This window comes from Paroedura picta, chromosome 14 (genome assembly GCF_049243985.1).
Source record: "Paroedura picta isolate Pp20150507F chromosome 14, Ppicta_v3.0, whole genome shotgun sequence".
Lineage (NCBI taxonomy): Eukaryota > Metazoa > Chordata > Lepidosauria > Squamata > Gekkonidae > Paroedura > Paroedura picta.
The window spans coordinates 17,963,246-17,989,583 of NC_135382.1; the positions used below are offsets into that span (position 1 = coordinate 17,963,246).

General features: G+C 47.8%; 1 protein-coding gene across 1 annotated transcript in view; it reads left to right on the forward strand.

Moving 5' to 3' along the window:
• Positions 1–26,042, forward strand: part of DUSP16 (dual specificity phosphatase 16) — a 47,614-nt gene extending 21,572 nt beyond the window's left edge. The window contains exons 2-7 of the mRNA XM_077310779.1: positions 1,991–2,671; positions 5,105–5,243; positions 17,658–17,821; positions 19,487–19,646; positions 22,374–22,497; positions 24,060–26,042. Of these exons, the coding sequence (XP_077166894.1) occupies positions 2,441–2,671; positions 5,105–5,243; positions 17,658–17,821; positions 19,487–19,646; positions 22,374–22,497; positions 24,060–25,233 (1,992 nt within the window). The 5' untranslated portion in view covers positions 1,991–2,440 and the 3' untranslated portion in view covers positions 25,234–26,042. The remainder of the gene's footprint in view (positions 1–1,990; positions 2,672–5,104; positions 5,244–17,657; positions 17,822–19,486; positions 19,647–22,373; positions 22,498–24,059) is intronic.
• Positions 26,043–26,338: the final 296 nt, after the last annotated feature.

Below are 26,338 nucleotides of genomic sequence, written 5' to 3' on the forward strand. Positions count from 1 at the left end.
TAACAAATTCTATTGTTGTTTACTGGGCGAATATAAACGGCAGTCCTTTATCCGCACCCAAGCAGACTGTGGGGCTGCCTTCTTAATGGGACCGGATTTGCTCTCCTTTTTTTTTTTTTTTTGAAGCCACAAAGCAACCTGGGAGGGCGGGGGGGGGGGAGGGGGGGAAGGAGTATAATTAGACCTCAAGGAATCTTTGAATTTTGAAGCTCGTTCTCTTCTGCGGGGTTAAAATGCGAGGATTTGCTGCCCTGTATTGAGAAGACGGATGTGACTCAGTTGCAGCCAGTCCTGATGCTTCCGCAAGGGCCGGAGGCCCATAATTACGACCCATGATGTGTCCATGGAGAGGGAAGGCGTGGGGGATTGCAAGGAACCTGAATAGACACAACTGATCTCTGCACCTTTTGTGAGGGTGTCTCAAGTGCTGTTGAGCTGCAGTGGACTTAGGTAGACCCTGGGCTTTCCGAGGCTTTCCAAGAGACTAACGTGGCCTTTCTCAACTTTTTTTTACCATTGAGAAACCCTTGAAACGTTCTTCAGGCTTTGAGAAACCCCAGAAGTGGCATGATCCTGCAGAATACGGTTGGGAAGCATCGCTGTGGACATGCCCACCCCCCTTCTCACCCCCTCCAGGCCCATCATGGGCATTTTGGAAGTGGGGCAGGTCACTGGCTGCATGTGCAGGAGTGGGGAATCAAGCCCAGTTCCCCAGATTAGATGCCTCCTCCCTTAACCACTGAACTATACTGCCCTCATATGTAACTGAAGGAGTCTTTCGGACACTAACACTGACTACTGTACCTCTCCAGACTGCAATCGGGAGGGGGGAATCACTTTTAAAAATACTCTTCTGCTTGTTGTTTTAAAAAAAAGCCAAACTCCTCCTTTCAATAGATTGCCATGCTAGCGACTGGCCTCAGTTTTCAGGTTCAGATTTCGGTATTTCTGCTTTGGTCCAAAAGAACCTCGAAACAGTCATGAGGAAATACCCACAATTGTGGAGAAAGGGCTACTCTATGGTGGCTGGCTCAGGTGTCAGGAGCCCCTGTTCCCACGGAACATATTTTATAAAAAAGGTGTAAGAGACAGAGCATGCTGGAAAGCTGAAGTTGTAGCATGTATTTGTGTGTTCCTGCTTAACTCTTTTCTGCCTGTATTCTGTTCCCCTTCTGTCTTCTGCTTTTATGTGCATGTGAGAAACCAAACTCCTAATAGTGGGGGTAGTCAAATTGCGGCCCTCCAGATGTCCATGGACTACAATTCCCATGAGCCCCTGCCAGAGAATGCTGGGAGTTGTAGTCCATGGACATCTGGAGGGCTGCAGTTTGACTACCCCTGTCTAAGAGTGAAGGAGGATCCATGCTGGATCAGGCTAGTGGCCCATTCAGTCTGTGTCACACCATGGCCAAAATCCAGGTGCCATCGGGAGATCTACCAGTGGGGCCAGAGGATCTCCCACTGTCGTCCCCCCCTCCGAGCACCACAAACACAGAGCATCGCTGCCCAAGACAGAGTGCTCCATCTACCCCTTGTGGCTAAGAGCCACTGAAGGGCCTCTGCCCCATATGTCTATCAATAAGTTTGCCACAGCTGAAAGAAGACTTGCTTGGGAAAGTTTGTGCGTGTGTGTGTGTATGCATGGGTGGGGGGGCGGTAGGCAGTGGGCCAGGCAAAAGATGAAGCACGTCTTCCCTTCCAAACGGTGCCCTTTCCCAGTTGGCCGTTTTTGAGATGCTCTGGGATTTGGGTCCCCTCCAAGCACCTCCGTAGGGCGGAGGAGCAGTCCGACCGAGAGAGTGAATTTATCGCATGTGCATTCATTTCAGAGAAGAGGAAAGTTGGTTGAATGCGCACAACAGTGTTATTGTGACAATGGGGAATTAAGAAGGGGAGGGGGACTCTGGGTTGCAGACTCTCATCATCCCCCTCTCTCTCTCTTTTGGTCTGTCTGTCTGTCTCTCTCCTGCCCCCTCTTTCCCCATCCCAGTAGGCTCCAAGTTCCTCCTCTCCGAGGAGGCCGATGATGAGAGAACAAAGGTGAAGCATGATGTAATGGCAAGGCCGGCCGAAAAAGCATCTTTTGTTTGAGTTGTGAAACGGTTCCTCTATAGCGGAAGATGAATCAGCTGTGAGGGGGCCTCTTTGTAGCACAAGCCCTGTCTGACCGTCGCCTCGACTGGGAGCCAGAGGAGGCATTCATCTTCGCTGGGCCCTCTCCGCCGCCACCTCCACCACACACACAAAAAAAATGGGCCTAATTTTTCTCCTGCCAGTCACTACCAGCATGACCTCATACCCTCCGAGCACAATGGAGGGGCTAAGCCTTTGAGTGGAGAGCCATTACATCACCTCCTGGATTGCCTCCGCTGCAAATTGGAGAGGAAGGCGGTGGCGGGCGGGAACGGGGTCCTCCGTCCTCCTCATCGCCGCCGCCGGGATGGCCGAGGAGATGAGCGGCGCCCGGGTCATCGCCGCGGAGAGGCTCGTGGCTCTGCTGGAGAGCGGCACGGAAAAGCTGCTCCTGATAGACAGCCGCCCCTTCGTGGAGTACAATACCTCGCACATCTTGTATGCCATCAACATCAACTGCTCCAAGCTCATGAAGCGGAGGCTGCAGCAGGACAAGGTCCTGATCACGGAGCTCATCCAGCACTCGGCCAAGCACAAGGTAGGAGGCGGACGGGGCGGGACTCTCTCTTTTAATCGCCCCGGATTGGAAATGATGGTGGAATCTCTAGCTGTTTGGGAGCTGTAAAGGTGGGATCGAAATCCCCCAAATGGGCCAGTGCTCTGGGTTCAGGACCTGCTTCCCACCGCTGCCCAGTTAGGGATGTCAGCCTTCAGGTGGGTTACCTCAACACCGATATGTCATCCATTCAAGTGAGGAGCGTTAATGTTGAAAAAACAAACAAACAAATGATTATATTGCTAATGTGCTACACTGGTAGCTGTGCTTGCATTCGCCTTCCCTTTCCTCTCCCCGCAACAGACACCCTGTGAGGGAGGTGAGGCTGAGAGAGCCCTGATATTACTGCCCAGTCAAAGCAGCTATATCAGAAGAAGAAGAAAAGTTGATTCTTATATGCCGCTTTTCTCTACCCGAAGGAGTCTCAAAGCGGCTTACAGTCGCCTTCCCTTTCCTCTCCCCACAACAGACACCCTGTAAGGGAGGTGAGGCTGGGAGAGCCCTGATATCACTGCCCAGTCAGAACAGCTATATTAGAAGAAGAAGAAGAAGAGGAGGAGGAGTTGGTTCTTATATGCCGCTTTTCTCTACCCGAAGGAGGCTCAAAGCAGCTTAGTGGCCTTCCCTTTCCTCTCCCCACAGCAGACACCCTGTGAGGTGGGTGAGGCTGAGAGAGCCCTGATATCACTGCCCGGTCAGAACAGTTTTATCAACGCCATGGCGAGCCCAAGGCCACCAAGCTGGCTTTCACTTCACTCAGCTGAGTTTAAATTTTTCCTCTGGCAGAAGGAACCTTCTGCTAAGGGAAGTCTCCCTGGGCTGGAAGGGGGCTTCCTACTAGTCAGAGTGAAGTGACAGGAGGGGAACCAGAGGCCTGGAAGTGGGTTAACTGCACACCCTGGTTATCGCTACTTATAGCGAAGGTCAGGGTTGACGTAAACCTTAACCACCATGGCTAAGGCCAATGGAGTAAATTTGAGGTGGGGGGGGGGGAAAGAGGGGGTGGTATTCCTGCAGCCCCCCTGCCTATTCTTGAATCATGGCTCAGGGGCCAAGTGCATCATCGATGAACAGGTATAGTATTGTGACATTGTATATCGAGAAGCAGTGTGGTGCATTGGTTAGTGTCTTACTAGGAAGGGGGGAAATCTCAGGGATGGCAAGTAACGGTTCTCTCAGAGCTCTCTCAGCCTCACTACCTCACAGGATGTCTGTGGTGGGGAGAGGAAGGTGATTATAAGCCACTTTGAGACTTCTTTGGGTGGTGAAAAAAGCAGGATATAAAAAATCCAGCTCTTCTACATTGTGAAAGTTTCTGACTCTGCACATTGTTAGGTTGATAAATCTCATTTTAAAAATGCCTGCAAATGTCAGGTTTGGAATGATGCTGCACTGTCAGAGTGTGATGTACAGACGTTGTGTGCCTGTACACACCCAGAGACCAGGTACAGGTGGACATGTTCTTCAGAGCACCACAGAATTGCCGTCCTGGAAAAGTTCATCTCTTCTATAGGTTTTGTTGTGGGTCTGCTGTGGAAGAAATGTGCATTGCATAACAATGTGAAAGGGTAGCGGTTAAGGCTGTAGGCTGCGTGTTGAATGGCTTAAAACGTTCGTAATGGATTTTAGTAAGTTGCCAGAGCGTAGAACCGCTAGGTTTTGCTATTTCAGGAGGTATCACCTAAACTCATGGTGCCACTGGACTGGCGAACTGGAGAGAAATAGTAACGATTACTTCCCGGTTCTTTTAGGCTGCTTCTTATACCTTTTTAATCCAGTCTAACACCCAAGGCAAAAGAAGATGACGAAAAATATATCCCATATAAAGGAGTCTGTGTGTCTGCGTATGTGCATGTTGTTGTTGTTAGTTGCGAAGTCGTGTCCGACCCATCGCGACCCCATGGACAATGATCCTCCAGGCCTTCCTGTCCTCTACCATTCCCCGGAGCCCATTTAAATTTACACCTACTGCTTCAGTGACTCCATCCAGCCACCTCATTCTCTGTTGTCCCCTTCTTCTTTTGCCCTCGATCGCTCCCAGCATTAGGCTCTTCTCCAGAGAGTCCTTCCTTCTCATGAGGTGGCCAAAGTATTTGAATTTCATCTTCAGGATCTGGCCTTCTAAAGAGCAGTCAGGGTTGATCTCCTCTAGGACTGACCGGTTTGTTCGCCTTGCAGTCCAAGGGACTCGCAAGAGTCTTCTCCAGCACCAGAGTTCAAAAGCCTCAATTCTTTGATGCTCGGCCTTGTGCACGTATGTGACACTAAAATGATAAAGGAAGAAACATGTCAGAGTCAAAAGGAAGATGACTCCTGTTCTTGAGGGGACTTGGGGCATTGTGTCTTGGGAAATATGTCAGGGGTTTCCCCCTTTGATTCACACTGATGGTTTCCTTCCTGATTAATTCATCCCAGGTTGAAATCGACAGCAAGCAAGAAGTGGTGGTGTACGACCAGAGCTCCATAGATGTGGCTTCCCTTTCCGGTGACTCTTTTCTGACTGTACTGCTGGGAAAGCTGGAGAAGAACTTCTGCTCCGTTCGTCTGCTTATAGGTAGGAAGTCTTGTGGGAACGACACCAAGAGAAGCAGCGTGATGCGCCAACACACAAGTGCGGCTGTGATGCTGACGTAGCTGAGGCCAAGATATTCTGTGATGATGTCTCCCACTTCCTCTTTCACCATCAAAGAATGCAGGAAATAGAACCGTCATTGGGGTGGAGTTTTGGGGCTTCCATGTGCTGCTAAAGTTCAGATCAGTTCATTCCAGTTCCAGTCTAATGACTGTAGGACGTAAGCAAAATAGCTTTTCAATTGCATTCTGTCTGCAATGGATACGAATTTTGCCCCTGCTAATATATTCTTGAAACTTGGGAGGCGTGCTGGGAAAAATTTGGTACTTTTTGGATTCCAGTTTACCTGATTCGGTACAACTCGAATCAACTGAATCATTAATCCGGCATATCGATTTGAGACAACGGATCCTGCTCCGGAAGAAGTCTCTCTGAAGATCAGCTGTTTGGCGGTTTGGGAGGCATTTAAAGTGCCCCAGGTCCCTTTGAATGCATCCAGCCACCCTTTCCTGGACAGACCAGGCTTGTGCAGGGAGGGCAGCAGACAGGATCAGCTGTTTGGTGGAGCCTTTCTCCATTAGCCAACTCATCAATCAGCTGAAACTGATTCAGCTGTTTAAAATGGATGGGGTGTGTGATTCGGCTCGGATAAACTCAAAAATTTTTTAAATCAATATTGATTCTAGTATTTCGGGCTAATCTGAGCTGAATTGCTCATCCCTACTTGTAACTCTGTCCCCAAAAATATGAATTTGCAAATTCAGTGGAGCTACTAAAAACTCTAGAAAACCAAGGCACCAGCCAATGAAATTATGGTCCAGGGTAAAGACTGCAGGAAAAAACAGATTCTACAGAATTATTCCCATAAAGACATATACTTTCAGACTGAGAAATCTCCTCAGATCTACCTTCCAACAAAACTGTTGGTAAGACTTGGCATCTTGCTAGAGGAAAAACCTGTTGATGTCTAGGGAGACAGTAAAGAAAAATAAGACATTTAGTGTAATAATTTATTCCATCTGGAGTGACTCCTTGAGACCATGGCCAGCATGAACTGCTGACTTCTGACTCTGAACTTTGGTAAATCAGTATCATGAACTAATTATTCTCTATAATAATCACAGATTATTATGTCAAAATTGCTTTTTTATACCCAAAAGACTTCAGCTCTGGATAGAATAACCAAACTAAGAATTGGTATTATTACTATTGAACATTATTATCAAAATGTTTCTTTACCTCAGTGCCTGGCAAGATAAGTTAGCCTTGAAAGTCAAGGACCGTGCATAACCTACCAAGCACGAGGCCCTTTTCCTTGGGAGGCCTGGGGGGGGGGTGCTGATATGAATAATGTGTTCATACTTGGAGATGGACCCACTGCTAAAGCCCATGGTCTCTCTGCTCTGTTTTATGAGACGTGCTTTATTCTGACACAATGTCTGTTGTAGGGAAAGGAAGGGAAGGTCATTGTAAGCCTCTTTGAGACTCCTTGGGGTAGTAAAAAGCAGGGTACAGAAAACCAGCTCTCCTTCTCCTCCTCCTCCGTCTGCAGGGCATGCAACTGGAAATTGTATTCATCCAGTTGCATGCCCAGACAACATGTCTGCACAGCCGTAATGGACGCATGGCTGCTTTTTGTTTTGTTTATGACAAAGTCAGTTTTCATTGTGAGTGTGCAGGTTTGTGCATGTATGCACACATACATATATGTGACTGTAAAGGTAAAGGTATCCCCTGTGCAAGCACTGAGTCATGTCTGACCCTTGGGGTAACACCTTCTAGTGTTTTCATGGCAGACTCAATACGGGGTGGTTTGCCAGTGCCTTCCCCAGTCATCACCGTTTACCCCCCAGCAAGCTGGGTACTCATTTTACCGACCTCGGAAGGATGGAAGGCTGAGTCAACCTTGAGCCGGCTGCTGGGATCGAACTCCCAACCTCATGGTTGGGACAGCTTCTGACAGCATTTCTGCCGCTTACCACTCTGCGCCACAAGAGGCTCTATATGTGACTGTATGGGTGAACAATATAAGCTGCTCTGGGATCCCCTTTAGAGAAAAGCCCGGTATGAATGAAAACTTTGGTCATTGATACCCGTCTTTTCTTTACAGTGTGGACCCCAAATGGCTTACAGCATTTTCCTCTTTTCCATTTTATTCTAACCCTAACCCCGCGAGGTAGGCAAGCCATCTTTCCCAGCAGAAGGGGATTTGAGATCTTTGAGATCATAGCTGGGCACGGTAGCCACTCCTCCGTGATCATGTCATTTGCACAGTTTACAGTTGGCTATTCCAGATTAATTGGCATTTTGTATACTGTTGGGCAGTGCTACTGGATCACTGGTGTGTCCTTGTGACTGGCGGTGTCTTGGCTTCATAAACTTGGGGTGCACCATCTCTCCCAGCTTTGGTAGCCGGATAATATAATCTGTATTTCCTGGCTGTAGAAACAGAAAGTTGTAAAGATCACCCAAAACAATAGCAGCTCATTTACCTCCCTGCCGGATTAGCATTTGTACACCTCTTTGAAATGCTGGGTGAATTTTTAAGGAGAGCTTCTACAGAACACGTTGTATAATTCAAGCCACAATCTGGTGAGTTTCCTTATCTTCCGTTCCAGCTGCCTCTGGATTTCTTTCTTACATAAAGGAATAACTTGCAGAGTCAACAGTTCTGTGTTATCTTTTTAGTTTAAGATTAGCAAGTAGAAAAGAACAGCTCAGACGCAAGTGAGACGGTGGCGGATATACTGAACTGCAGTAAGAAACGAAATACTGGTAGCATTCCGTTTCCTCCAGGAACACTCCAAAATTCTGAGATGATTCTGTTGTCGGTGTTTTCTCCCCCCCCCAAAAAAAAAACATTTTTATTAAGGTGCAGCTTAACTGAAGCACACAAATGGCTTTTTGTGTAGTCTTGTTTGTCCTCTTAGCTTCAGAAGAGTGAATACAGTTATCTCAGTGAGTGGATTACAAAGTCTGGTAAAATGTTTGAGTCCATTGGTCAGTGTAGAGTGCAAAAGGCTTTTGGGGCGGTGGAGATGGGGTGGGCACACAAAGGTAACCAGCCTTTGATTCGTTTCCAGCCGCAGAACACAATATTGACAGAACAAAGAAGTGCGAGGAGTGTCTTTTGGCATATAATTGTTTCTGAACATTCATTCATTATTTCCTTTGCCTCTTGCACAGGTTTCTGGAAGTTGGCCAGGTTGCAGTCTATTTTCTCCATTGTAGTCCCACAGGGCTTGGAAGTTGACTTTTTAATGCAAGGAGAAGCGAAGCCTGTTCTTGGATTCATCCTTAATTGTATTATTCCACTTGTATGCCGTCCTTCCCCACAGTGCTCAGGGATGCTCACAGCAGCTATAATTTACATAAAATCATCAGATAAAAAAATTATTAACATTAAAAGCAAGTTTCAAGGTTTCAGAGAGGCCACCTCTTTCTCTTAGTGTAGAGGGAGCCAGTTTGGTATAGTAGTTAAAAGAGGCAGCCTCTAACCTGGACCCATTCTGCACACATTGGATAATGCACTTTCAATGCATTTCGGAAGCAGATTATCCGGTTCCGTACAGGAAAATCCAGCTGCAAAAGCACACTGAAAGTGCATTATGCAACATGTGCAGAATGGGCCCTGGAGAGCAGGTTTTGATTCCCTGCTCCACCATATGCAGCCAGCTGGGTCACAGTCCTGTTAGAACTGTTCTCATAGAGCAGTCTCTGTGAGTCTTCTCAGCCCCATCTATCTCAAGGGTATCTTGTGGAAAGGGAAAGCGATTGTAAGCCATTTTGAGACTCCCCCAGGGTACACCTGTGTCATTGGTGGTAGATGGTAACAAAGGTTGGGCGTTTTAAGTAGGGAGGCCAGAATTTTGATGCTATTTCTTGGCCTCATCTATAGGCCTTGTGGAACAGCTCTGTCTTACAACCCCTTCACCCCACCTGAGTTTCCTGATATGAAACCCACAAGATTCCCAAGCAGGCCAAATGGTATATTCCTGGGAACACTGCTGGTCAGGAAACAGCACAGGGAGAGACAAGCACCTTCTCCAGCCATGCCACACTTGTGATCTCGCTTGGGCGTATTGTTGGCAGGTTCCACCCATCACTGGTGTGTGTGTGTGTGTGTGTATGTGTGTGTGTATGTGTGTGGAGGGGTAGGGTTGTCAGGTTTCAGTTGGGAAACTCCTGGAGATTTGTTTCCCCATCCAGGGTTCCTTGAGGGGATGGGTGGGATGTGGAAACGAAACTCCCTCCAGATCCTCTGACCCTGAAGCTCATAGCTCCAGTGAACCCACTTGCACCTGTGCTGAACTCCTACGTCTTATCTCTCTTCCTTTCTGAATCTGCAGAATCACTACGTTCCCAGAGGGACGTCTTCTAGGACTTCACTAGGCCAAAAGCCTGAACTGGAGTTTATGAACAACCAATAAACTGCCAGACAAGGCCAGTTTCTTGACACGGGATACTACTTTTCAGTATTTCCCAGTGTGAAAAACATTGTTCTGCCTGATGTGCTGCTTCTTTACTTGCAAGGAGCTCTGTGTGTGTGTGTGCTTTCACACACAGGAGTGTTAAAAATTGCCCTACGCTATCTGCAACTTGATGCTCTACAGTAGAGCCACCCTTTCATTCTGCTGCCTGGCCAGACTCATTTTTGATTCCATGGCTTTAAGGAAACTGGACTTTGGGGTGCAATAGCTGTTGTGCCAAGGCTGAATCAAATTAGATTGTTGTGTTAGAGGTCTGGCTTTGTTTGTAGGCTTGCAGGAAGTAGTTTGGATATCCAATCACTTGTATGATGAAGCATTTCTTCTGTCAGTTGGCAACTGGGAAGCCAGTCTCCCGCTGGACATGATATTCCCCTGGAATTATAGTGGGGGGGGGGGGGCAGAATGCCATAACATTCAACTTCCCAAACAGCCATGTTCTCCAGGTGAACTGATCTCTGCCACTTGGAGATGAGTTGTCACCTGGAGGTTGGCATCCCTGAAAGTGAGCATGCATTTCCAATCCCTAATATTCCCATGCCTAGGAGTCTCCTTTTTCATTACTGCCATACACCGAAGGCCAAAATACGTGTGACATTTTTTTCGATGAGTCGGTTTCATACGTGGGAAGTTCCAAAATAGGGCCCTTTCTGCTTGGAATACAACACAGACCTAAGCCAGTTTGGAGAACGTCCTCTGCCATGATTTCCTGAGCCCAGTCAGTCCCCTGTGATGCTTCAAAAAGCAGCTGCAAGAGGAATGAGCTGGGGCCAGTGGACCCAAACTCAACTCGTTAAACGTAATCTGCATTTGGCCTGGAGAGGATATATCCATTGCATTGCCCAGTTCAACCCCAAGATCTCTTTCCCTCTGTGTCTCTGCCAAGACCCCATTGGTATATATTTGAAGTTAGCATTGATTGCCTTCATGTGCATAAGTCCAGCGGGAAGAGTTAAGCTTGCAAAAGATACTAATCGTCTACAAACTTTTGTGGGCTCTCTAATTTTTTATAGATTATTGCATGACTGGAGTCCAGGAAAGGTCAGATTTTTGTAGTGATGAATCAGCTTCAGCAAAAAAGGGGGAAAATAACCCTCTTCCTTAATGATTCCAGAGCAGCAACCCTGTTTATGCTTTGCAGCAAAAGAAAAAAAAATCAGTCTTGTGGCACCATAAAAACACATTTTTAAATTCTAGCCCAGGTTTTTATGAGCTCCAGCCTACTTCATCTTATAAAGCAGGCTCTAGGCCAGGGGTAGTCAAACTGTGGCCCTCCAGATGTCCATGGACTACAATTCCCAGGAGCCCCTGCCAGCAAATGCTGGCAGGGGCTCCTGGGAATTGTAGTCCATGGACATCTGGAGGGCCGCAGTTTGACTATCCCTGCTCTAGGCCATGAAAACGTATTCTAGGCTCTGGGGTGCCATAATACCCCAGTTTATGTATGGCTCTAGATTACTTTAATCCATTGTGAAGTGCTCTTGGGATGGGATGTGAAATGATAACTTTTTAATAAGTGAAACAAGTTCCTCTTGTGATCAAGGAAGGCTCCCTGGAGAAATCTCTGGCCAGCACTCGTTTGTCCAGGGAGAGAAACCTCTTGCATTCAGTCCTTTCCCTGGAGGATATCACCTTTCCGGAAGAACTCGGGGAAAACTGTCTTTACTGTTGATATTGAAAAGCTGGCTCAGAAAAAGTTTGGAGCACAGCGCTGTCTGCAGAAATGAGGAGTGTTGTTTTTAGTAAGGCTCTGTTGTAGGAGCAGCTTATGTAATGGAAAAATGGCATGCTTTGCTACGGAGGGGAGCAGGAATGCCTTCCTCGTAAGGATAGGCATGGAATCAGCCGTTCATTTAAACAAGGTGGAAACATTACGAATTGAGAAGAGCCCTTGAGTCAGGAAGTGCACACTGTCTTTTTAGCCCTCTGGGGTTTACTTGTTGAGGCTGGAGAGGAAGGTGGCCGTATTTATTCCTAAAATGTTTTAGATCTCTAAAACAGTGGTCTCCAACCCCTGGTTCGGAGACCGGTACCGGCCCGTAGCTCAGTCGGTACCGGGCCGCGACTCCTCCTCATCCTCCTCCCCGGCTGCTGCCTCGGGGGCTGCCCTGCCACTCTGCTGCCGGCTCTCCTTTGGTGCTCTCCATCGGCCACCTTGGTTGGGGCTCCCCCTCGGCGTGGCACTGCACATCTGCTGCTGGCAGTGCTCCCCAGTGGGTGGCAGGAAAGCAAGCAGAGCAGGGGCTCAGGCAGTGGCGACATCCCTCGGCAAAAGTCTACCCCCCCCCACACCTGAGTAAAATTGTCAAGCGTTGACTGGTCCCCGGTGATAAAAAGGTTGGGGACCACTGCTCTAAAATGTAAGTAACAAATCTTTGCTAGATAAACTATACACGTGATATTGGGTGCAGAACGCAGATTTATTTCTACCTGTCTATCATCCATCCATTCAATCTCAGATTTTATCAACTATTTTACTAGAGAACATTGAGAACATTCTTCAGGCTTCAAAAACCCCCAGAAGAGCTGCGATCGTGCAGAATACGGTTGGGAAGCAGAGCTGTGGACACGCCCACCCAGGGCCCCTCCTCCTCCAGGCCCATCATTGGCCATTTTGGGAGGGGGGGCAGGTCAACATGACCATATATGGTTTTATCACCTGATAAATGTTTAAATATATATATAAAAACTTAAATAAACCCTACAAGGGCTGTCAGGAAACTCCAGGGTTTCACAAAACCCTGGTTGAGAAAGCTTGCTATAGGGTTTTTAAGGAAGAGACATTCAGTGCTCACAAACCTGGACGTCCTTGATAGTCTCTCTTCCAAATACTTACCAGGCCCAACCCTGCTTTAACAACCAAGATCTGATGAAATCAGGCTAGCCTCTGGGCTATCCAGGTCCGGGGAGTTTGTTCCTTGACACAGAATTTTAATTTGTTAACACTGGAGATCACACTGCCGGTAGTGACCATTGGCTGGTTTTATGGGAGCACCTTTGAGGAAAGGTCAAAAAATTATTGCCCACGAGCCTTCCCTGAGAGTGTCACTCTGTTTAGGCTGGTGCTGTAAGGCTGCATGTGAACCGTTTTACCTGCAAAGAGCTAAGCAAACTCCTTTTAGTGAGCTGTTTAGGGGCCAGCTGTTTCCCCCCTGAGGCTAAGCTGCAAAAAAAAGCAAAAGGAATCCATGCGCCGCCAGATGGCGCTGTGCCAGCAGAACGGCACTGGAGACACATTGCATCTTTCCTGTAGTCACTGCCATACTGTGGGCTTGGTTCTCTTCTACCATTCCTTTAGTGATCGTTCTTGCTGCATTCACTCTGAGATGCAGCACATGTGTGTGTGTAAATGCTCAAGAGAAGTTGCACCGATCACCATGTAAGCGCCTTGTGATTTTAAAATCCATCTCCTCGACTGCTGTTTTCTAAACCTCCTTTGTTCCATCTCTTTATCTCAGTCAAAAAAGGTTAACTTGGAGCTCAGATTCCTTATCCGAGAAAAGAGACAAGCATTGGACAGGTAGAAGAAGAGTAGGTTTTTATACCCTGCTTTTCACTGTCCGAAGGGGTCTCAAAGCAGCTTATAATCTCCTTCCCTTCCTCTCCCCACAATAGACGACACCCTGTGAGGTAGGTGGGGCTGAGAGAACTCTGAGAGAACGGTGACAGGCCCCAGATCACCTAGCTGGCTGCATGTAGAAGAGATGGGCATGAAACAATTGAGATTCTAGGTTAAGATGACCAGATTTTAACATTGGTAAAGCGGGACACCATTGACTGGGGGGGGGGGGTATTCTAGGTGCGCTTCTACTGATGCCCAGCAAACATCTGTCTTTCAGAAGCTCTTACCTGAAATCGGTGCTCTCGAAAGTAATTGAAGCAGGGAAATGTGAGTTAGCTGCAAATCAACTACTTTTATTCGTGCTGCCATCTTCCTCCTCCCTCTTACTGATGAATAGCTAGAAGAGATGAGTAAGGGGAAAGGAGAGTTCCACAGGGAAAATATGCTTGGCTTTACATGTTGTCAAGTCACAGGGACCTTATGGCAACTCCAGCAAGGAGCATTCAAGTAGGGTTGCCAGACTCCAGGTGGTGGCTGGAGATCTGCTATTGCAAATTACCTTCTGGTGACGGAGATCAGTTCATCTGGAGAAAATGTCCACTTTGGAAGGGGAACTCTGTGGCATTATACCCCCACGATAAGTTCTTCTCTTCCCTAAACCCTGTCCTCCTCAGGGTCCACTCCCAAAATCTCCTGGGATTTCCCAACTTCTAGCTGGCAGTTCTACTGTCAAGGCCAGTGAGAAGCAGAAGTGGATGGCCAATTGCCTTTCCCTGCAGAGTCCTCCGTGGAGGGTCTCCCTTCCAAGTCCTGCTGAGGTTGGGCTATACCGAACCACCTTCCCTCCTTCATACCTTTATAATAACACCTCTACACGGTCGGAGGAAGCTCTGCTGTGCTTTGATCAAAGAGGAGCTTTGAAGCCACATTTTTACACCCCTCCTACCAGCTGGGTAATTAAATATGATATTGAATCTTGGCATGCTTTTTTGCGGCTGGAAGTGGGGAGAGAGTCTGGGTTTTGCAAGCAAAGATCTGGGAGGTATTTGGTTTCTGCACAACAAAGACAATTTGGGCTCTCTCGACCACAAACGGCTTTTGGCGCCTTAAGTGGGTTTCATAGAAACTCTCCTCTGAAAGCCGTAGCCACAAGTAATAAACTGAACAAGCCAGCACTGGAAAAGCCGCACAGCGCATTAACCGGGGGAAATATCCACAAACCACAGACTAAATAAAACAGCCGGTTCTGTTAACTGACACTCTGAACTCCCATTCATGAAAACTCTCTGTTCTACACGCTAGCCAATGCAACAGAGATGGGTTTTCACTCCTCCAAATGATCAGGACTTCAGCCGTACCACCTCATCACATTGGCTAGCACAGGGGTAGTCAGACTACGGCCCTCCAGATGTCCATGGACTACAATTCCCATGAGCCCCTGCCAGCGAATGCTGGCAGGGGCTCATGGGAATTGTAGTCCATGGACATCTGGAGGGCTGCAGTTTTGACTACCCCTGGCTAGCATGTAGAAGGGCCTTGTTTCAAAAAATGGGTGGCTCAGGGTTATGGACATTTTAAATATGCAACTTTTAAATATGCAACTCTAGGAGGAATATTTGGGGGGGGGGTGTATCCAGGGCGGAAAATAGCACCCCTGCATCAGATGAGGCTTTCCATCCTGCTCACTCCAAATGTTTGTGCAAACTGGAGTTCGGTTGCTGCGTTTCTGTTTGTTCATAACATGGTTCGGTAGTAGGGGATTTGAGGGTGGCCTTTCGGGAGGGAAAGGGCCAGTAGGGTATAATGCCCTACAGTCCCCTTTCCAAAGCAATAATTTTCTCCAGAAGGGAATAAACATTTAAATAAGTCCACTATGCAGTCTGGGGATCAGCTGTAATTCCAGAAGAGCCAGTTTGGTGTAGTGGTTAGGAGTGCGGACTTCTAATCTGGCACGCCGGGTTCGATTCTGCGCTCCCCACATGCAGCCAGCTGGGTGACCTTGGGCTCACCATGGTACTGATAAAGCTATTCTGACTAAGTAGTGATATCAGGGCTATCTCAGCTCTGTCTACCTCACAGGATGTCTGTTGTGGGGAGAGGAAAGGAAAGGCAACTGTAAGCCAATTTGAGCCTCCTGCGGGTAGAGAAAAGCAGCATATAAGAACCAACTCTTCTTCAGGAGATCTCCAGCCCACACCTGGAGGCTGGCAATGCTTTTTGGCAGCTGGAGACACCTATGTAAAAGCTGTCGCTTAGTCCCAATGGCAATAAAACAAGCTAGTAAAATCAAAATCAAATTAGTTAAATGAACAGTGTTTTAGTACTGCCTTGAGTTGGAATAGTTGTGATGGGGGGTTAAAATAAAATGGAAATTACCATTGCAGGTTTAATTGGTTCAAAAAACAGCTTCGTGGTAGAAAGTGCTGTCGTCACAGCTAACTTGTGGAGACATTCAGAGCTGGTGGTGTTCTTAGGAGGCCTCCCGTCTAAATACCCACCCTGCTTAGCTTGCAAGATCTGACAAAACCAGGCTAGCCTGGGCCACCCTTACGTTCAGGGCAGAGCAACTAGCTTAGCCAAATGAATTTCATTTGGTGGCTAAATTTAAGCAGTGTGGGAAGACATTAATCTCTGGGGTGGAAAACTAAGATTATCCTTGAGTTGTGTTTGCTTGTGGTGTGCTACTATCACAAGAAATACGAAGAACTGTTTAAGATGGCTTAACTTTCTAAGTTTGGTAATTTTGTTGTTTTCCACTTGAAAGGTTTCTTATACTTTAGTATCTGAAACTTGATTGATATTCGGTAATATTCAGGTTTGGAGCACTAACACAGCAGAGAAAGGAAAAGCATTTGTAATGCATATACTTATCCTGGATGCTTTAGGATGATCCTTCATTGAGGGGGGGTTGGACAAGATGGACTGTATGGCCCCTTCCAACTGTTTTTCTGTTTAATAAAGCAATGATTATAGTATTAATAAAGCAATTTTGATGGCTCAAAGTATTTTTCAAACATTGTATTTCCATACTTACAACAAATCCTATAAGGTAGGGAAATATTACCAGTACTATAATGCGGATGAAAGCTGAGAGCAAGCGTGATCTGAATCCAGGACGTCTTGATTTTTTAAGTCACTGCTACACCATAGCACCATAGCAGTGTTACTCTGAGCCACTTGGACTGCACAAATTCAGATGCATTAAATTGATAAACGGTGGAATTCATGACAAATTAAAGCACAACTTGGTACTGATCACATGCTAATTTCATTTCTAATAAAGTTTTTATGGTAAATCTTGGCAAATATTTATAGTATCTTAAAATGTTAATAAATAAACTGAGCTGCCTGAGAGCACAGAAAAGGTGTTGTAGCACAAGGACCTTACAACTTTCCAGCTTTTTCTGTGCCAGGGTCTTGTGCGGGCTGTGACGATTTCTGCAAACGTTTCCAGCTGTGGATGCAGAAACCACATCTGAATTCTGTCCACAGCTAGTCCTAGGGAACCACTTCTTCACATGGAAGAGACTCTGTGGGCTAAGTTAATTGTCCTCAAACAAGGTTGGGCTGCAGAAAAGCTTTTCTGTGGGATGGGGAGACGGCCGGGGGAACTGAAGCACGTAAAATGGTTGCTTAGTGACTTAATTAATACCCCCTTCTTCTGCACAGTGGGGACCCAGAAGGCTTATAGCCTTCTCCCCAAGGATTAATTGATGACTAATCTTTAAGGAGAGCCTCTTGTGGTGCAGGGTGGTAAGGCAGCTGACATGCTGTCTGAAGCTCTGACCATGAGGCTGGGAGTTTGATCCCAGCAGCCGGCTCAAGGTTGACTCAGCCTTCCATCCTTCCGAGGTCAGTAAAATAAGTACCCAGCTTGCTGGGGGGTAAACGGTAATGACTGGGGAAGGCACTGGCAAACCACCCCGTATTGAGTCTGCCATGAAAACGCTAGAGGGCATCACCCCAAGGGTCAGACATGACTCAATGCGTGCACAGGGGATACCTTTACCTTTAATCTTTAAGGATTTCCCTGACATGAAAAATTAATTCTGGATGATAAGGTGGTTGTTGGAAAACATATGTATACCACTTGACCCTTGCAGCTGATTTCCTGTCTAGCAGTGGAATGGCTGAAAAACATTGTTTGCAGGTTGCATGGAAGTTCTGATGGGCCAACTGAGCATTGGTGCTGTTACTCAATATAATAATCCTTCAGTGATGTAAGTGGGAAAGCTCTACGTCTTCTCATGGGCATTGGTACATGTCCCCCCGGAAGGTTGTTTCATAATGCCCCACTGCCATTTCTCCCAAGGATAAAACTGGGCCTTCACTTGTTCTTTCCTTCAGGTGGATTTGCTGACTTCTCCAGTCGTTTCCCTGGCCTCTGTGAAGAGAAGTCTATTCTGGTGCCTTCCTGCATTTCTCAGCCCTGCTTGCCGGTCTCCACCACGGGCCCAACCAGGATCCTGCCTCATCTGTACCTTGGGTGTCAGAGGGACGTCCTCAACAAGGTGACATTGAAGAGCGGTGAAGTTTGAAATGTGGGTTGGGGAATGTGTCATAATGGTGGTGGCAGAAAGTGCGGTCAAGTCACTGCTGATTGATGGTGGCCCCTGGTGGTCCCCAAGGCAAGAGATGTTCAGGGGGGGTTGCCCTTGCCTGCCTCCACAGCATGACCCTGGTCTTCCTTGGCGGTCTCCCATCCAAATACTAGCCAAGGCTGTCCCTGCTTCCCTTCTGAGATCTGACGAGATCAGGCTAGCCTGCAGATCAGGGCAAAATAGTCCAAAAAAAAGAGTCCAAAATCCATAACAGAGTCCACAAATCAAGAACACAAATTATAGGAGGCGTATGAGATGGTGGTTAGGGCGGCTAGACGAGAGTTTTACGATGCCTCTACCGCATCCATTCTCGCCCAGCCCAATTATTTAGGGTAGGTCGATCCTTGACCATCCTTAAAGAGGGGTGTCAAAATGTTAATCAATTGACACTTTACTGAGAGGCATTTGTGAGCTTCTTTGCGGATAAAGTCTTGTCACTCTGCCGGGATCTTCCTGCCACTCTTGATGCAGTAAGAGAACTGGAAGTCCCTTGGTCGCTTTGGGGGGCGGGACACAGTTGATGGCTTCAGCCAGCTTTTGGAACCCGAAGTGACAAGTTCCTGGGATTAGGGAGGGCAACCACCTACCCCCTTGATCCCTGGCCATCCTGGTTGTTCAAAACAAGGGACCAGCGGATAGGAGGCCCTCTGGGAGATATCATCCATCTCTCCCTGTCTACCGAGGAGTTCCCAGAGGGGCTAAAGAAGACTGTGGTCTATCCCTTACTGAAAAAACCACTGCTGAACCCACGGGAACTGGCCAGCTATTGCCCAGTGTCGCATTTGATGTTCATGGGCAAGGTGGTTGAGAAGGCTGTGGTAGACCAGCTTCTGGCGTACTTGGTTGAAACTTTGGGGCTGGATCCATACCAGTCTGGCTTTTGTCCTGGCCACGGGATGGAGACGGCATTGGTCACCTTGATGGGTGATCTCCAGCACCAGCTGGATCGAGGCAGGTCGGTCATACTCGCTACTCAATCTGTCAGCTGCTTTCAATGTAGTAGACCATGAGTTGTTGGCTCACCGCCTTGCCGGGATTCGGAGGGCAGACCTTCAATGGCTGTACTCCTTTCTCCAGAACCAAATACAGAGGGTAGCAGTTGGGGAGGAGTTATCGCACCCCTATCGACTCCCCTGTGGGGTCCCTAAGGGGGCAGTACTCTCCCCCACATTATTTAACATCTTTATGTGTCCTCTGGCCCAACTGGTTTGGAGTTATGGGCTGGGCTGTCACCAGTATGCGGATGACACTATACTAAGCTGGCTGTTTTTGACTAAAAGATGATGCCAGACCTGGCATGGAAAAGGTTGCAGTAAAGCTGGAAGTGGATTCTCAGGGGACAGCATCATGCAGATACTAAAAAAGGAAAAGTTGCCATGATTTGGATTGAGAGCAAAATGGTCAATGTGATGAATGTGCTAGAGAAATTGCATAGTCTTTTGTCACCAGTATTTTTGGCAATGTCGAACCAGGGAATAGTTCTGGCTTCTCCCTAATAACCAGCATGTCGTAACCATCTCTTTTGGACAATAAGTGGCACGTGCTGACCGCGGTTCTGACGGTGGCCTCTTGCAGGAGCTGATGAAGCAAAACGACATCGGTTACGTGCTGAATGCCAGCAACACCTGCCCCAAGCCGGACTGCATCCCAGACTCTCACTTCCTACGAGTCCCCGTGAACGACAGCTTCTGTGAGAAGATTTTTCCCTGGCTGGACAAATCTGTGGACTTCATAGGTAAAGCTCTTAGAGAACACTATTTCTCTCTCAAAGTACAGAATAATTTAATTCTACTAAACCTGTTTCGTCAGTCGCAATCGCTCACAAGAAAACCCCATGGTGTATTCTTAAACAAAACATTTTTCTCCCTTAGTGGTAATTTTCCAGGGTCGCTTCCCCCAGTATATCTGCTCAGAGCATTTTCCATGAAAGAAAGCCAGTCCAGTATCTAGATCCCAGAGTATCTGCTTTTGCCCTCCCCTTCTGTCTGCTTTGCAGGGGTTCATGGGAATTGTAGTCCATGGACATCTGGAGGGCCGCAGTTTGACTATCCCTTCTCTAGACCCACCTTGTGTTATTCTGTGATCAATGGATAGTCTGTGAATTACCCCTGCTCTGTCCAGACACCAGCTTCCTGCTGAATCCTGGGTGGTAACTTTATTGTTAGCAGATTTTGATCCAGAACTAACTCGATCTGCTGCAAAATACACAACAATAGTGGTCTCTTCAAAATGCTGCTAAAATGAGCCGTATCCTGCTGACCACGAGAACTATATATGCTCACTCATTCCTTTTATCCAATGTGTTGTAGACTTTTATGAGAGATATGTACTTTTATTGTTCTGTGTTTTCCTCTTGCCTATTTTGTCATGTTCTGTAACGCTGGTTTTATCCAGTTGTAATCTATTGTGGCTGTTTAAAATGCTGCTAAGATGAGTTTCATCCTGCTGACCATATGAGAACTGTAAATGTCTGCTCATCTATTTTATCTGATGTGTTTTTAGGCTTTTATGGGAGACATGTACTTTTATTGTTCTGTTTTTTCCTCTTGTCAGTTTTGTTGTGTTCTGCAATGCTTGTTTTATCCTGTTTGGATTTACAGGGTTTATAGTTGGTCCCATGAGCTTAATCATAAAGGAAAGGATCTGCATGGGCAAGTGAGCAAGTAGAGTTGCTGCTGATCTGGTAACTTTGGAGGACTTGATTTGGTGCTAATAATTTGAGGATGACCTGGAGGAACGAGGGTGGGGTAGGACGGTCCTCTTGTCCGAGGCCATCCCCATGTACTGGGTGTCACTTGCTCCAGTGTTTGCAGTTTACCTATTCAGTTTTTAATCGGCCCGTCTTCCAGGAAGCTCAGGGTAACAGGATGTCCATTTTAGCCCCCCAACAGCCCGGGTTAGCTGAGAGACTAGCCTCAGATTACCCGGGGAGCTTCATGACCATAAAGGAATTTGGACCCATCTAACACTCTGACCCAGCCCTTTTCATCCTTTTGACTGTGTGGGAATTCGTGAAATAATTTTTCAGTCGTCGAGGAGCCCCAGAAGTGATGCCAGCTGGCCACACCTTCCTGGCACACCCCCTGGAAGTGACATCACCACCTGCAATCTTTGCTCGCCTTTTGCTCCCTTCCACTGCCTTTACTAGTACTCCAGTGGCTCCGCCTCCTGTAGGCCCTAAAGAAGGGCAGGAGCTGAGAAGACAGGCCGGACTTCCCCTACCACACCACACCCAACTCCCTTCCCTGTTGATTTTTACACCAACAGCATATCTGTTCAGGTCTCCGAGAAGGGGGGGGCATGGACCCCCAAGGGTCACCAGATCCTTGGCTGGTAATTCCTGCTCACTATACCAGACTGACTCTCGAGACCTGATGACTTACCCCAATCCTGCAAAATCAGAATTGCTTTTGTCAGTCTCCATGCTGTCTCTGCTGGTCACGTTTGTTGCCAGAAAGCTTGGTCTAGAGCAGGGGTAGTCAACCTGTGGTCCTCCAGCGTTCGCTGGCAGGGGCTCATGGGAATTGTAGTCCATGGACATCTGGAGGACCACAAGGTGACTAACCCCGGTCTAGAGCATGAAGAGATGAGTCCGTCTTGCAGACATCAAGAAAGTTTGCAAACAGCCGGCGACATGTTATGGGACCTTCACATTTGTCGTTCAATGTTCTGTTCCCAGAAAGGAGCATGAAATCACTGCATCAGAGCCAAGGATCATCGTTCAATTCACGTTTAGCTTTGTGATGCTTAGAGATATTTGGCATTTTGGTTTTGAAGTTTTGTGGTTATTATTCCAGCGACCTCAAGCCTATGAAGAGCTGGGGGGTGGTTGCTTTGAATAAATGAAAAGAGCTACAGACTATAACACTAATCCCCCCCTTTGATACATGCAGGAGAGGAGATTCAAAAATTGCTTTCATTCATTTTTCCTCCCAGTTGAGGATCCTTTGGGGCCTAGATAGATTTCTTTCTTAGTGACTTTTAGAGAAGCATGGCCTGGATCCACTGCAAGGACTGTGTCCAGCCTGCCTAAGGATTCCTTTCTTCTGAGTTTTCCCTTGCCCTAGCAGCCATTTCCGATGGTGGGAAAATATACTAGGGTCTTGCTAGAATTGCCAACCTCCTGGTGCTGCCTGGAGATCTCCCAAAGTTACAATTGATCTCTAAATCACAGATCATTTCCTCTGAGCAGAACTGTTGACAGTTGAGCGGAATGCTTCCTTGTTTTGCAAGGTCCTGAACACACCAAAATGAAACTAACATCTTCTTGAACAAGCGTTTTTTTGGTGAGCAATTCCATGTACACTGTAAACATGTGACTTTCCAGGGCTGTGGCAGAGCTGGCATAACTTCTGGGGTTCCTCAAAGCTTGAAGGCTATTTACTGCCCAGTCAAAAGGTTGAAAAAGGCTGCCTTAACATTTGGTTGTGTTTGTTTTTCCTTTTCCTCCCTCCTCCCACAGAAAAAGCCAAAGCCTCGAATGGTCGTGTTTTGGTGCACTGCCTAGCTGGAATATCTCGCTCGGCCACCATTGCAATAGCCTATATCATGAAGAGAATGGATATGTCCTTAGATGAGGCCTATAGGTAAGGAAATGGGGGGGGGGAGGGTTGGTTCTTGAGAAAATGAACGCTGAGGACTGGCCTCTAACGTTCTGACAGTAGCCATGGTGGAACCAGTGGCGTCTGTAGATCCGTGGCTGCCACGATAGTGGGACTGGCTTCCAGTGCTGGTGGAACTATGGATGTGGTAGACACCCAAGGTCACTGCTGGCCCCAGGGGGAGCTATGGGGAAGGTCCTGAGTCATCCTTCCACCCTCCGAGACTGAGCTCATTTGCCTTGTTGCTTGGAATTCAGATTTGGGGTGGTGGGGGGGGGGGTAGTAGCCGTGTTGAACTGAAGCAGCCGAACAAAGTTCGATTCCAGCGATATCTCTGAGAACACTGAGACAGTTTGGTCCTGTATCTTGCTGTTGTTACCTTCATAAAAGTTGATGGTTAACTCGGGTGTTATTCAGCTGGCTCAGATGTTTCCGGGTGAAAGGCAGACTCGCCCTTCAGTTCACTGGCCTAGTCTCTGTGCATGTGTGTCTGCGTATCCGCAATGCCGAAATAGCTTTAAGAGGGCTGCAGCTCTGTGGAAGAGCCTCTGCTTGGCATGCAGACGGCCTCAGGCTCAATCCCTTCATCTCCAGTAAGGATCAGACTGCGGATGATATGAGAGGCCTCTGCCTGAGGCCCTGGAGGGCTGCTGCCAGTCTGACAATTACTGACCTTGATGGACCAGAGGTTAGATTCAGTATAAGGCAGCTTCCTGTGTGTTTCCCCTTCAGCAAAAGGTCATGATTTAAATAAAATAAAAATAGATAAATAAATACATAAATACATAAATAAATTAAGAATGCTCTTAACCAATCACTACAATGCCTTGATTAAAGTACATAGGTTAGATTGTCGACGGGTAAACCAGAGACAATCTGTTACGGTACTTCAATTTCCTCCAGGGGGTGGGGATGTGCAAATGCCATTTGCTGAGAAAGGGTTCAGCAAGTGCCTTCATCAGGGCATGGAGCAGAGGGAGGGGGGAAAGAGAGATGGAAGCAAACTATAGGTAAGAGGGAGAATGGGAAGAAGACCATTGCCTTCTAAGGAAAAAATTTGCTTGTTACAGAACTGTGCCCCCCAACACCATGCAGATAGCTTTGTGGCTCATTCTTGGGTTTGCCAATGGCTTTCCTAACTTATGGGGTGTGGCTTGCTGCAATGTACTTTTCATGTGCAGGACACAGGTTTTAATAAGCCAGCATTGTATTGCCTAAGATATTGAGAGCCAGTGCGGTGTAGTTCTTAAGAGTGATGGACTCTTAACCTGGAAGGCTGGGTTTGATTCTGCACTTCTCCTCCACAGAAAGCCTGCTGGGGGTGACCTCACCTGCCTCATAAGGTGACTGGTGGAGAGAGGAAGGGAAGGCGATTGTAAGCCCCTCTGAGACACATGAGACCTGCTGGGTGGGTGACCTTGGGCCAGTCATGGCTCTCTCAGAGCGCTCTCTGGTGCGGAGAGGAAGGGCAGACTGCTTTGAGACTCCTTTTGATAGAGAAAAGCAGCTTGTAAGAACCAATTCTTGTTGCTCTAAACCCTGTTTAGGTTTGTGAAAGAGAAGAGGCCAACCATTTCTCCTAACTTCAACTTCCTCGGCCAGCTCTTGGACTTCGAAAAGAAGCTCAAGAAGCAGAGCGGGCCAACGGGGCCCTTCATCAAACGGAAACTTCTGCATTTGGAGAAACCCAATGAGCAGGGGCTGTGTTCGGATGGTGGGCCCGGCAGCAGCCTCTTTCCCTCCCCGCAGCTATGTGCTGCCGCCTCTACCTCGGACACTGTGGAGCAGGACCCAGCAGATTCACTTAGCCTGGCCGCCCCACCTTTGTCATCCCTTGATGACAGCCCGCTGGTTCAGGGCATCATCGGACTCTGTGTGTCCTCAGACAAAGTGGAAGACAGTAACCGTCTGAAGCGGTCGTTTTCCTTGGACATCAAATCTGTCTCGTGCACGGCCAACAGCAGCTGCCTTCTGGCTCCTGGACAGGGATACTCTTCTTTGGAGGACACGTTAGAATATTACAAGCATTCGGCAGCTTTGGAAAGCGGCGCCAAGCTGTGCCAGTTCTCCCCCGTCCAGGAAGTGTCGGAACAGACGCCGGAGAGCAGCCCAGATAAAGAGGAAGCCAAGATTCCGGAGAACTCCCAGAAGGCCTGGCCCACTGATGGTCCAAGTAAATGGCAGCACTTCGGGCGAACCACTAGCTCCACTCAGAGGTCGTACCCCCTGCACCGGAGCGGGAGCATGGAAGATAACTACCGGACAAACTTCCTCTTTGGTCTCTCCACCAGCCAACAGCATTTGGCCAAATCTGCCGCTGGGCTGGGGCGGAAGGACTGGCACTCAGACATTCTGGCCCCCCAGCCCTCTCCGGCATCTCTTGCCAACAGCTGGTATTTTGCCACGGATCCCTCTCGCTTCTATTCCTCCTCTGCTTTGTACAGCAGCAGCACGGCTTACTCTGCCTACAGCTGCAGTCAGCTGCCCACGGGCTGCGAGCAGGCCTATGCGGTACGCAGGAGAGAAAAGCCCTGTGCCCGGGGTGACTCGCGACGGAGCTGGCACGAGGAGAGTTCTTTCGAGAAGCAGTTCAAGCGGCGGAGCTGCCAGATGGAGTTTGGGGAAAGCATCCGGTCGGAGAACAGGTCCCGAGAGGAGCTGGGGAAGGTGGGCAGCCAGTCGAGTTTTTCAGGCAGCATGGAGATCATCGAAGTATCCTGAGCTCGCACCATGACTATGACTCTCCCCCCTCCCTTTGTGGGGGTCAAATAATTTCCCTGTAAATCTGAAATTAAAAAAAAAGAAATGCACTGTGGGGCTTTAGGGTGAAGTAAGTGAATCTATACAGTGAGTGTGAGAGAGTGAATATATGTGTATATATATATATATGTGTGTGTGTATATATATATATGTATATTAAAAGACTAATTAAATGGTAAGCCTAGTAACTGCACAGGGCAATCAGCTGTTTTCCTCATGGTCCCTTGTCCATACACACCCTGTCTCCCTTCACTTCAGGTGGGGGGGGGGAAGCTATTTTGTGAGGGTCTTTTAAAAATTCCCTCGACAACTGAGGCAGTTACAAAGAAATGCAAGTTCTGATCGCAGTTAAAGAATCTTTCTTTGTGAGATGGGCAAATCTTTTCAGTTTGACTGAATTACTGCCCTCAAAAAATGAGTTCTGCTTTCCAGCTGATTCTGTTCTCCGAGTCCTTCAGCGATGCAAATGAGCCACTCTGACGGAAACACCGTTTCAAGGAAAATGAAAGCGTACTCACCGCTCCTACCCGTCTCTGCCCCTTACTTGTTGGTATCCAGGCTGGCCTGAAAACCAGCCAGGCCTTTGGCCGGACTTTGTCAATGGTGATTCGGTGGACAGATTTCATGTTCTGTGTGACGAACAAGTACCTCAAACGAAAAACACGGGCAAGTTTTTCTGGCTATCGGACGATACAGTGTGAAAGGAGAAAAAGCAGCAGGAGTGCTTACTCTTTTGGTTTCAAGTGTGGTATTAAATGTTGATGCTCCTCTGTCCCTGTCCCTGGCTCATTCCCAAAAGCGTGCCCCGAGAGTGATTGAAATGCACCTTGGAAAATTAAGTTGTCTCATTGGGTGTGTTCTTCTCTTGCGCCACTGGGACTGCTTCCATACAGAGCTGATCTCCCTGCCGCATCTCTCAGTATATGGGCGATGCAATGGGTTCTGAAGGAGCAAGAAATGACATGGTCTGCTTCCTTGCTGCTGCCTAGACTCCCGATCCCTGGGACCCAAAAGGGTGTTGCTGGTCGCATCCTTCAGCTCTGAGAGCCTGGACAGTCGGGACCGC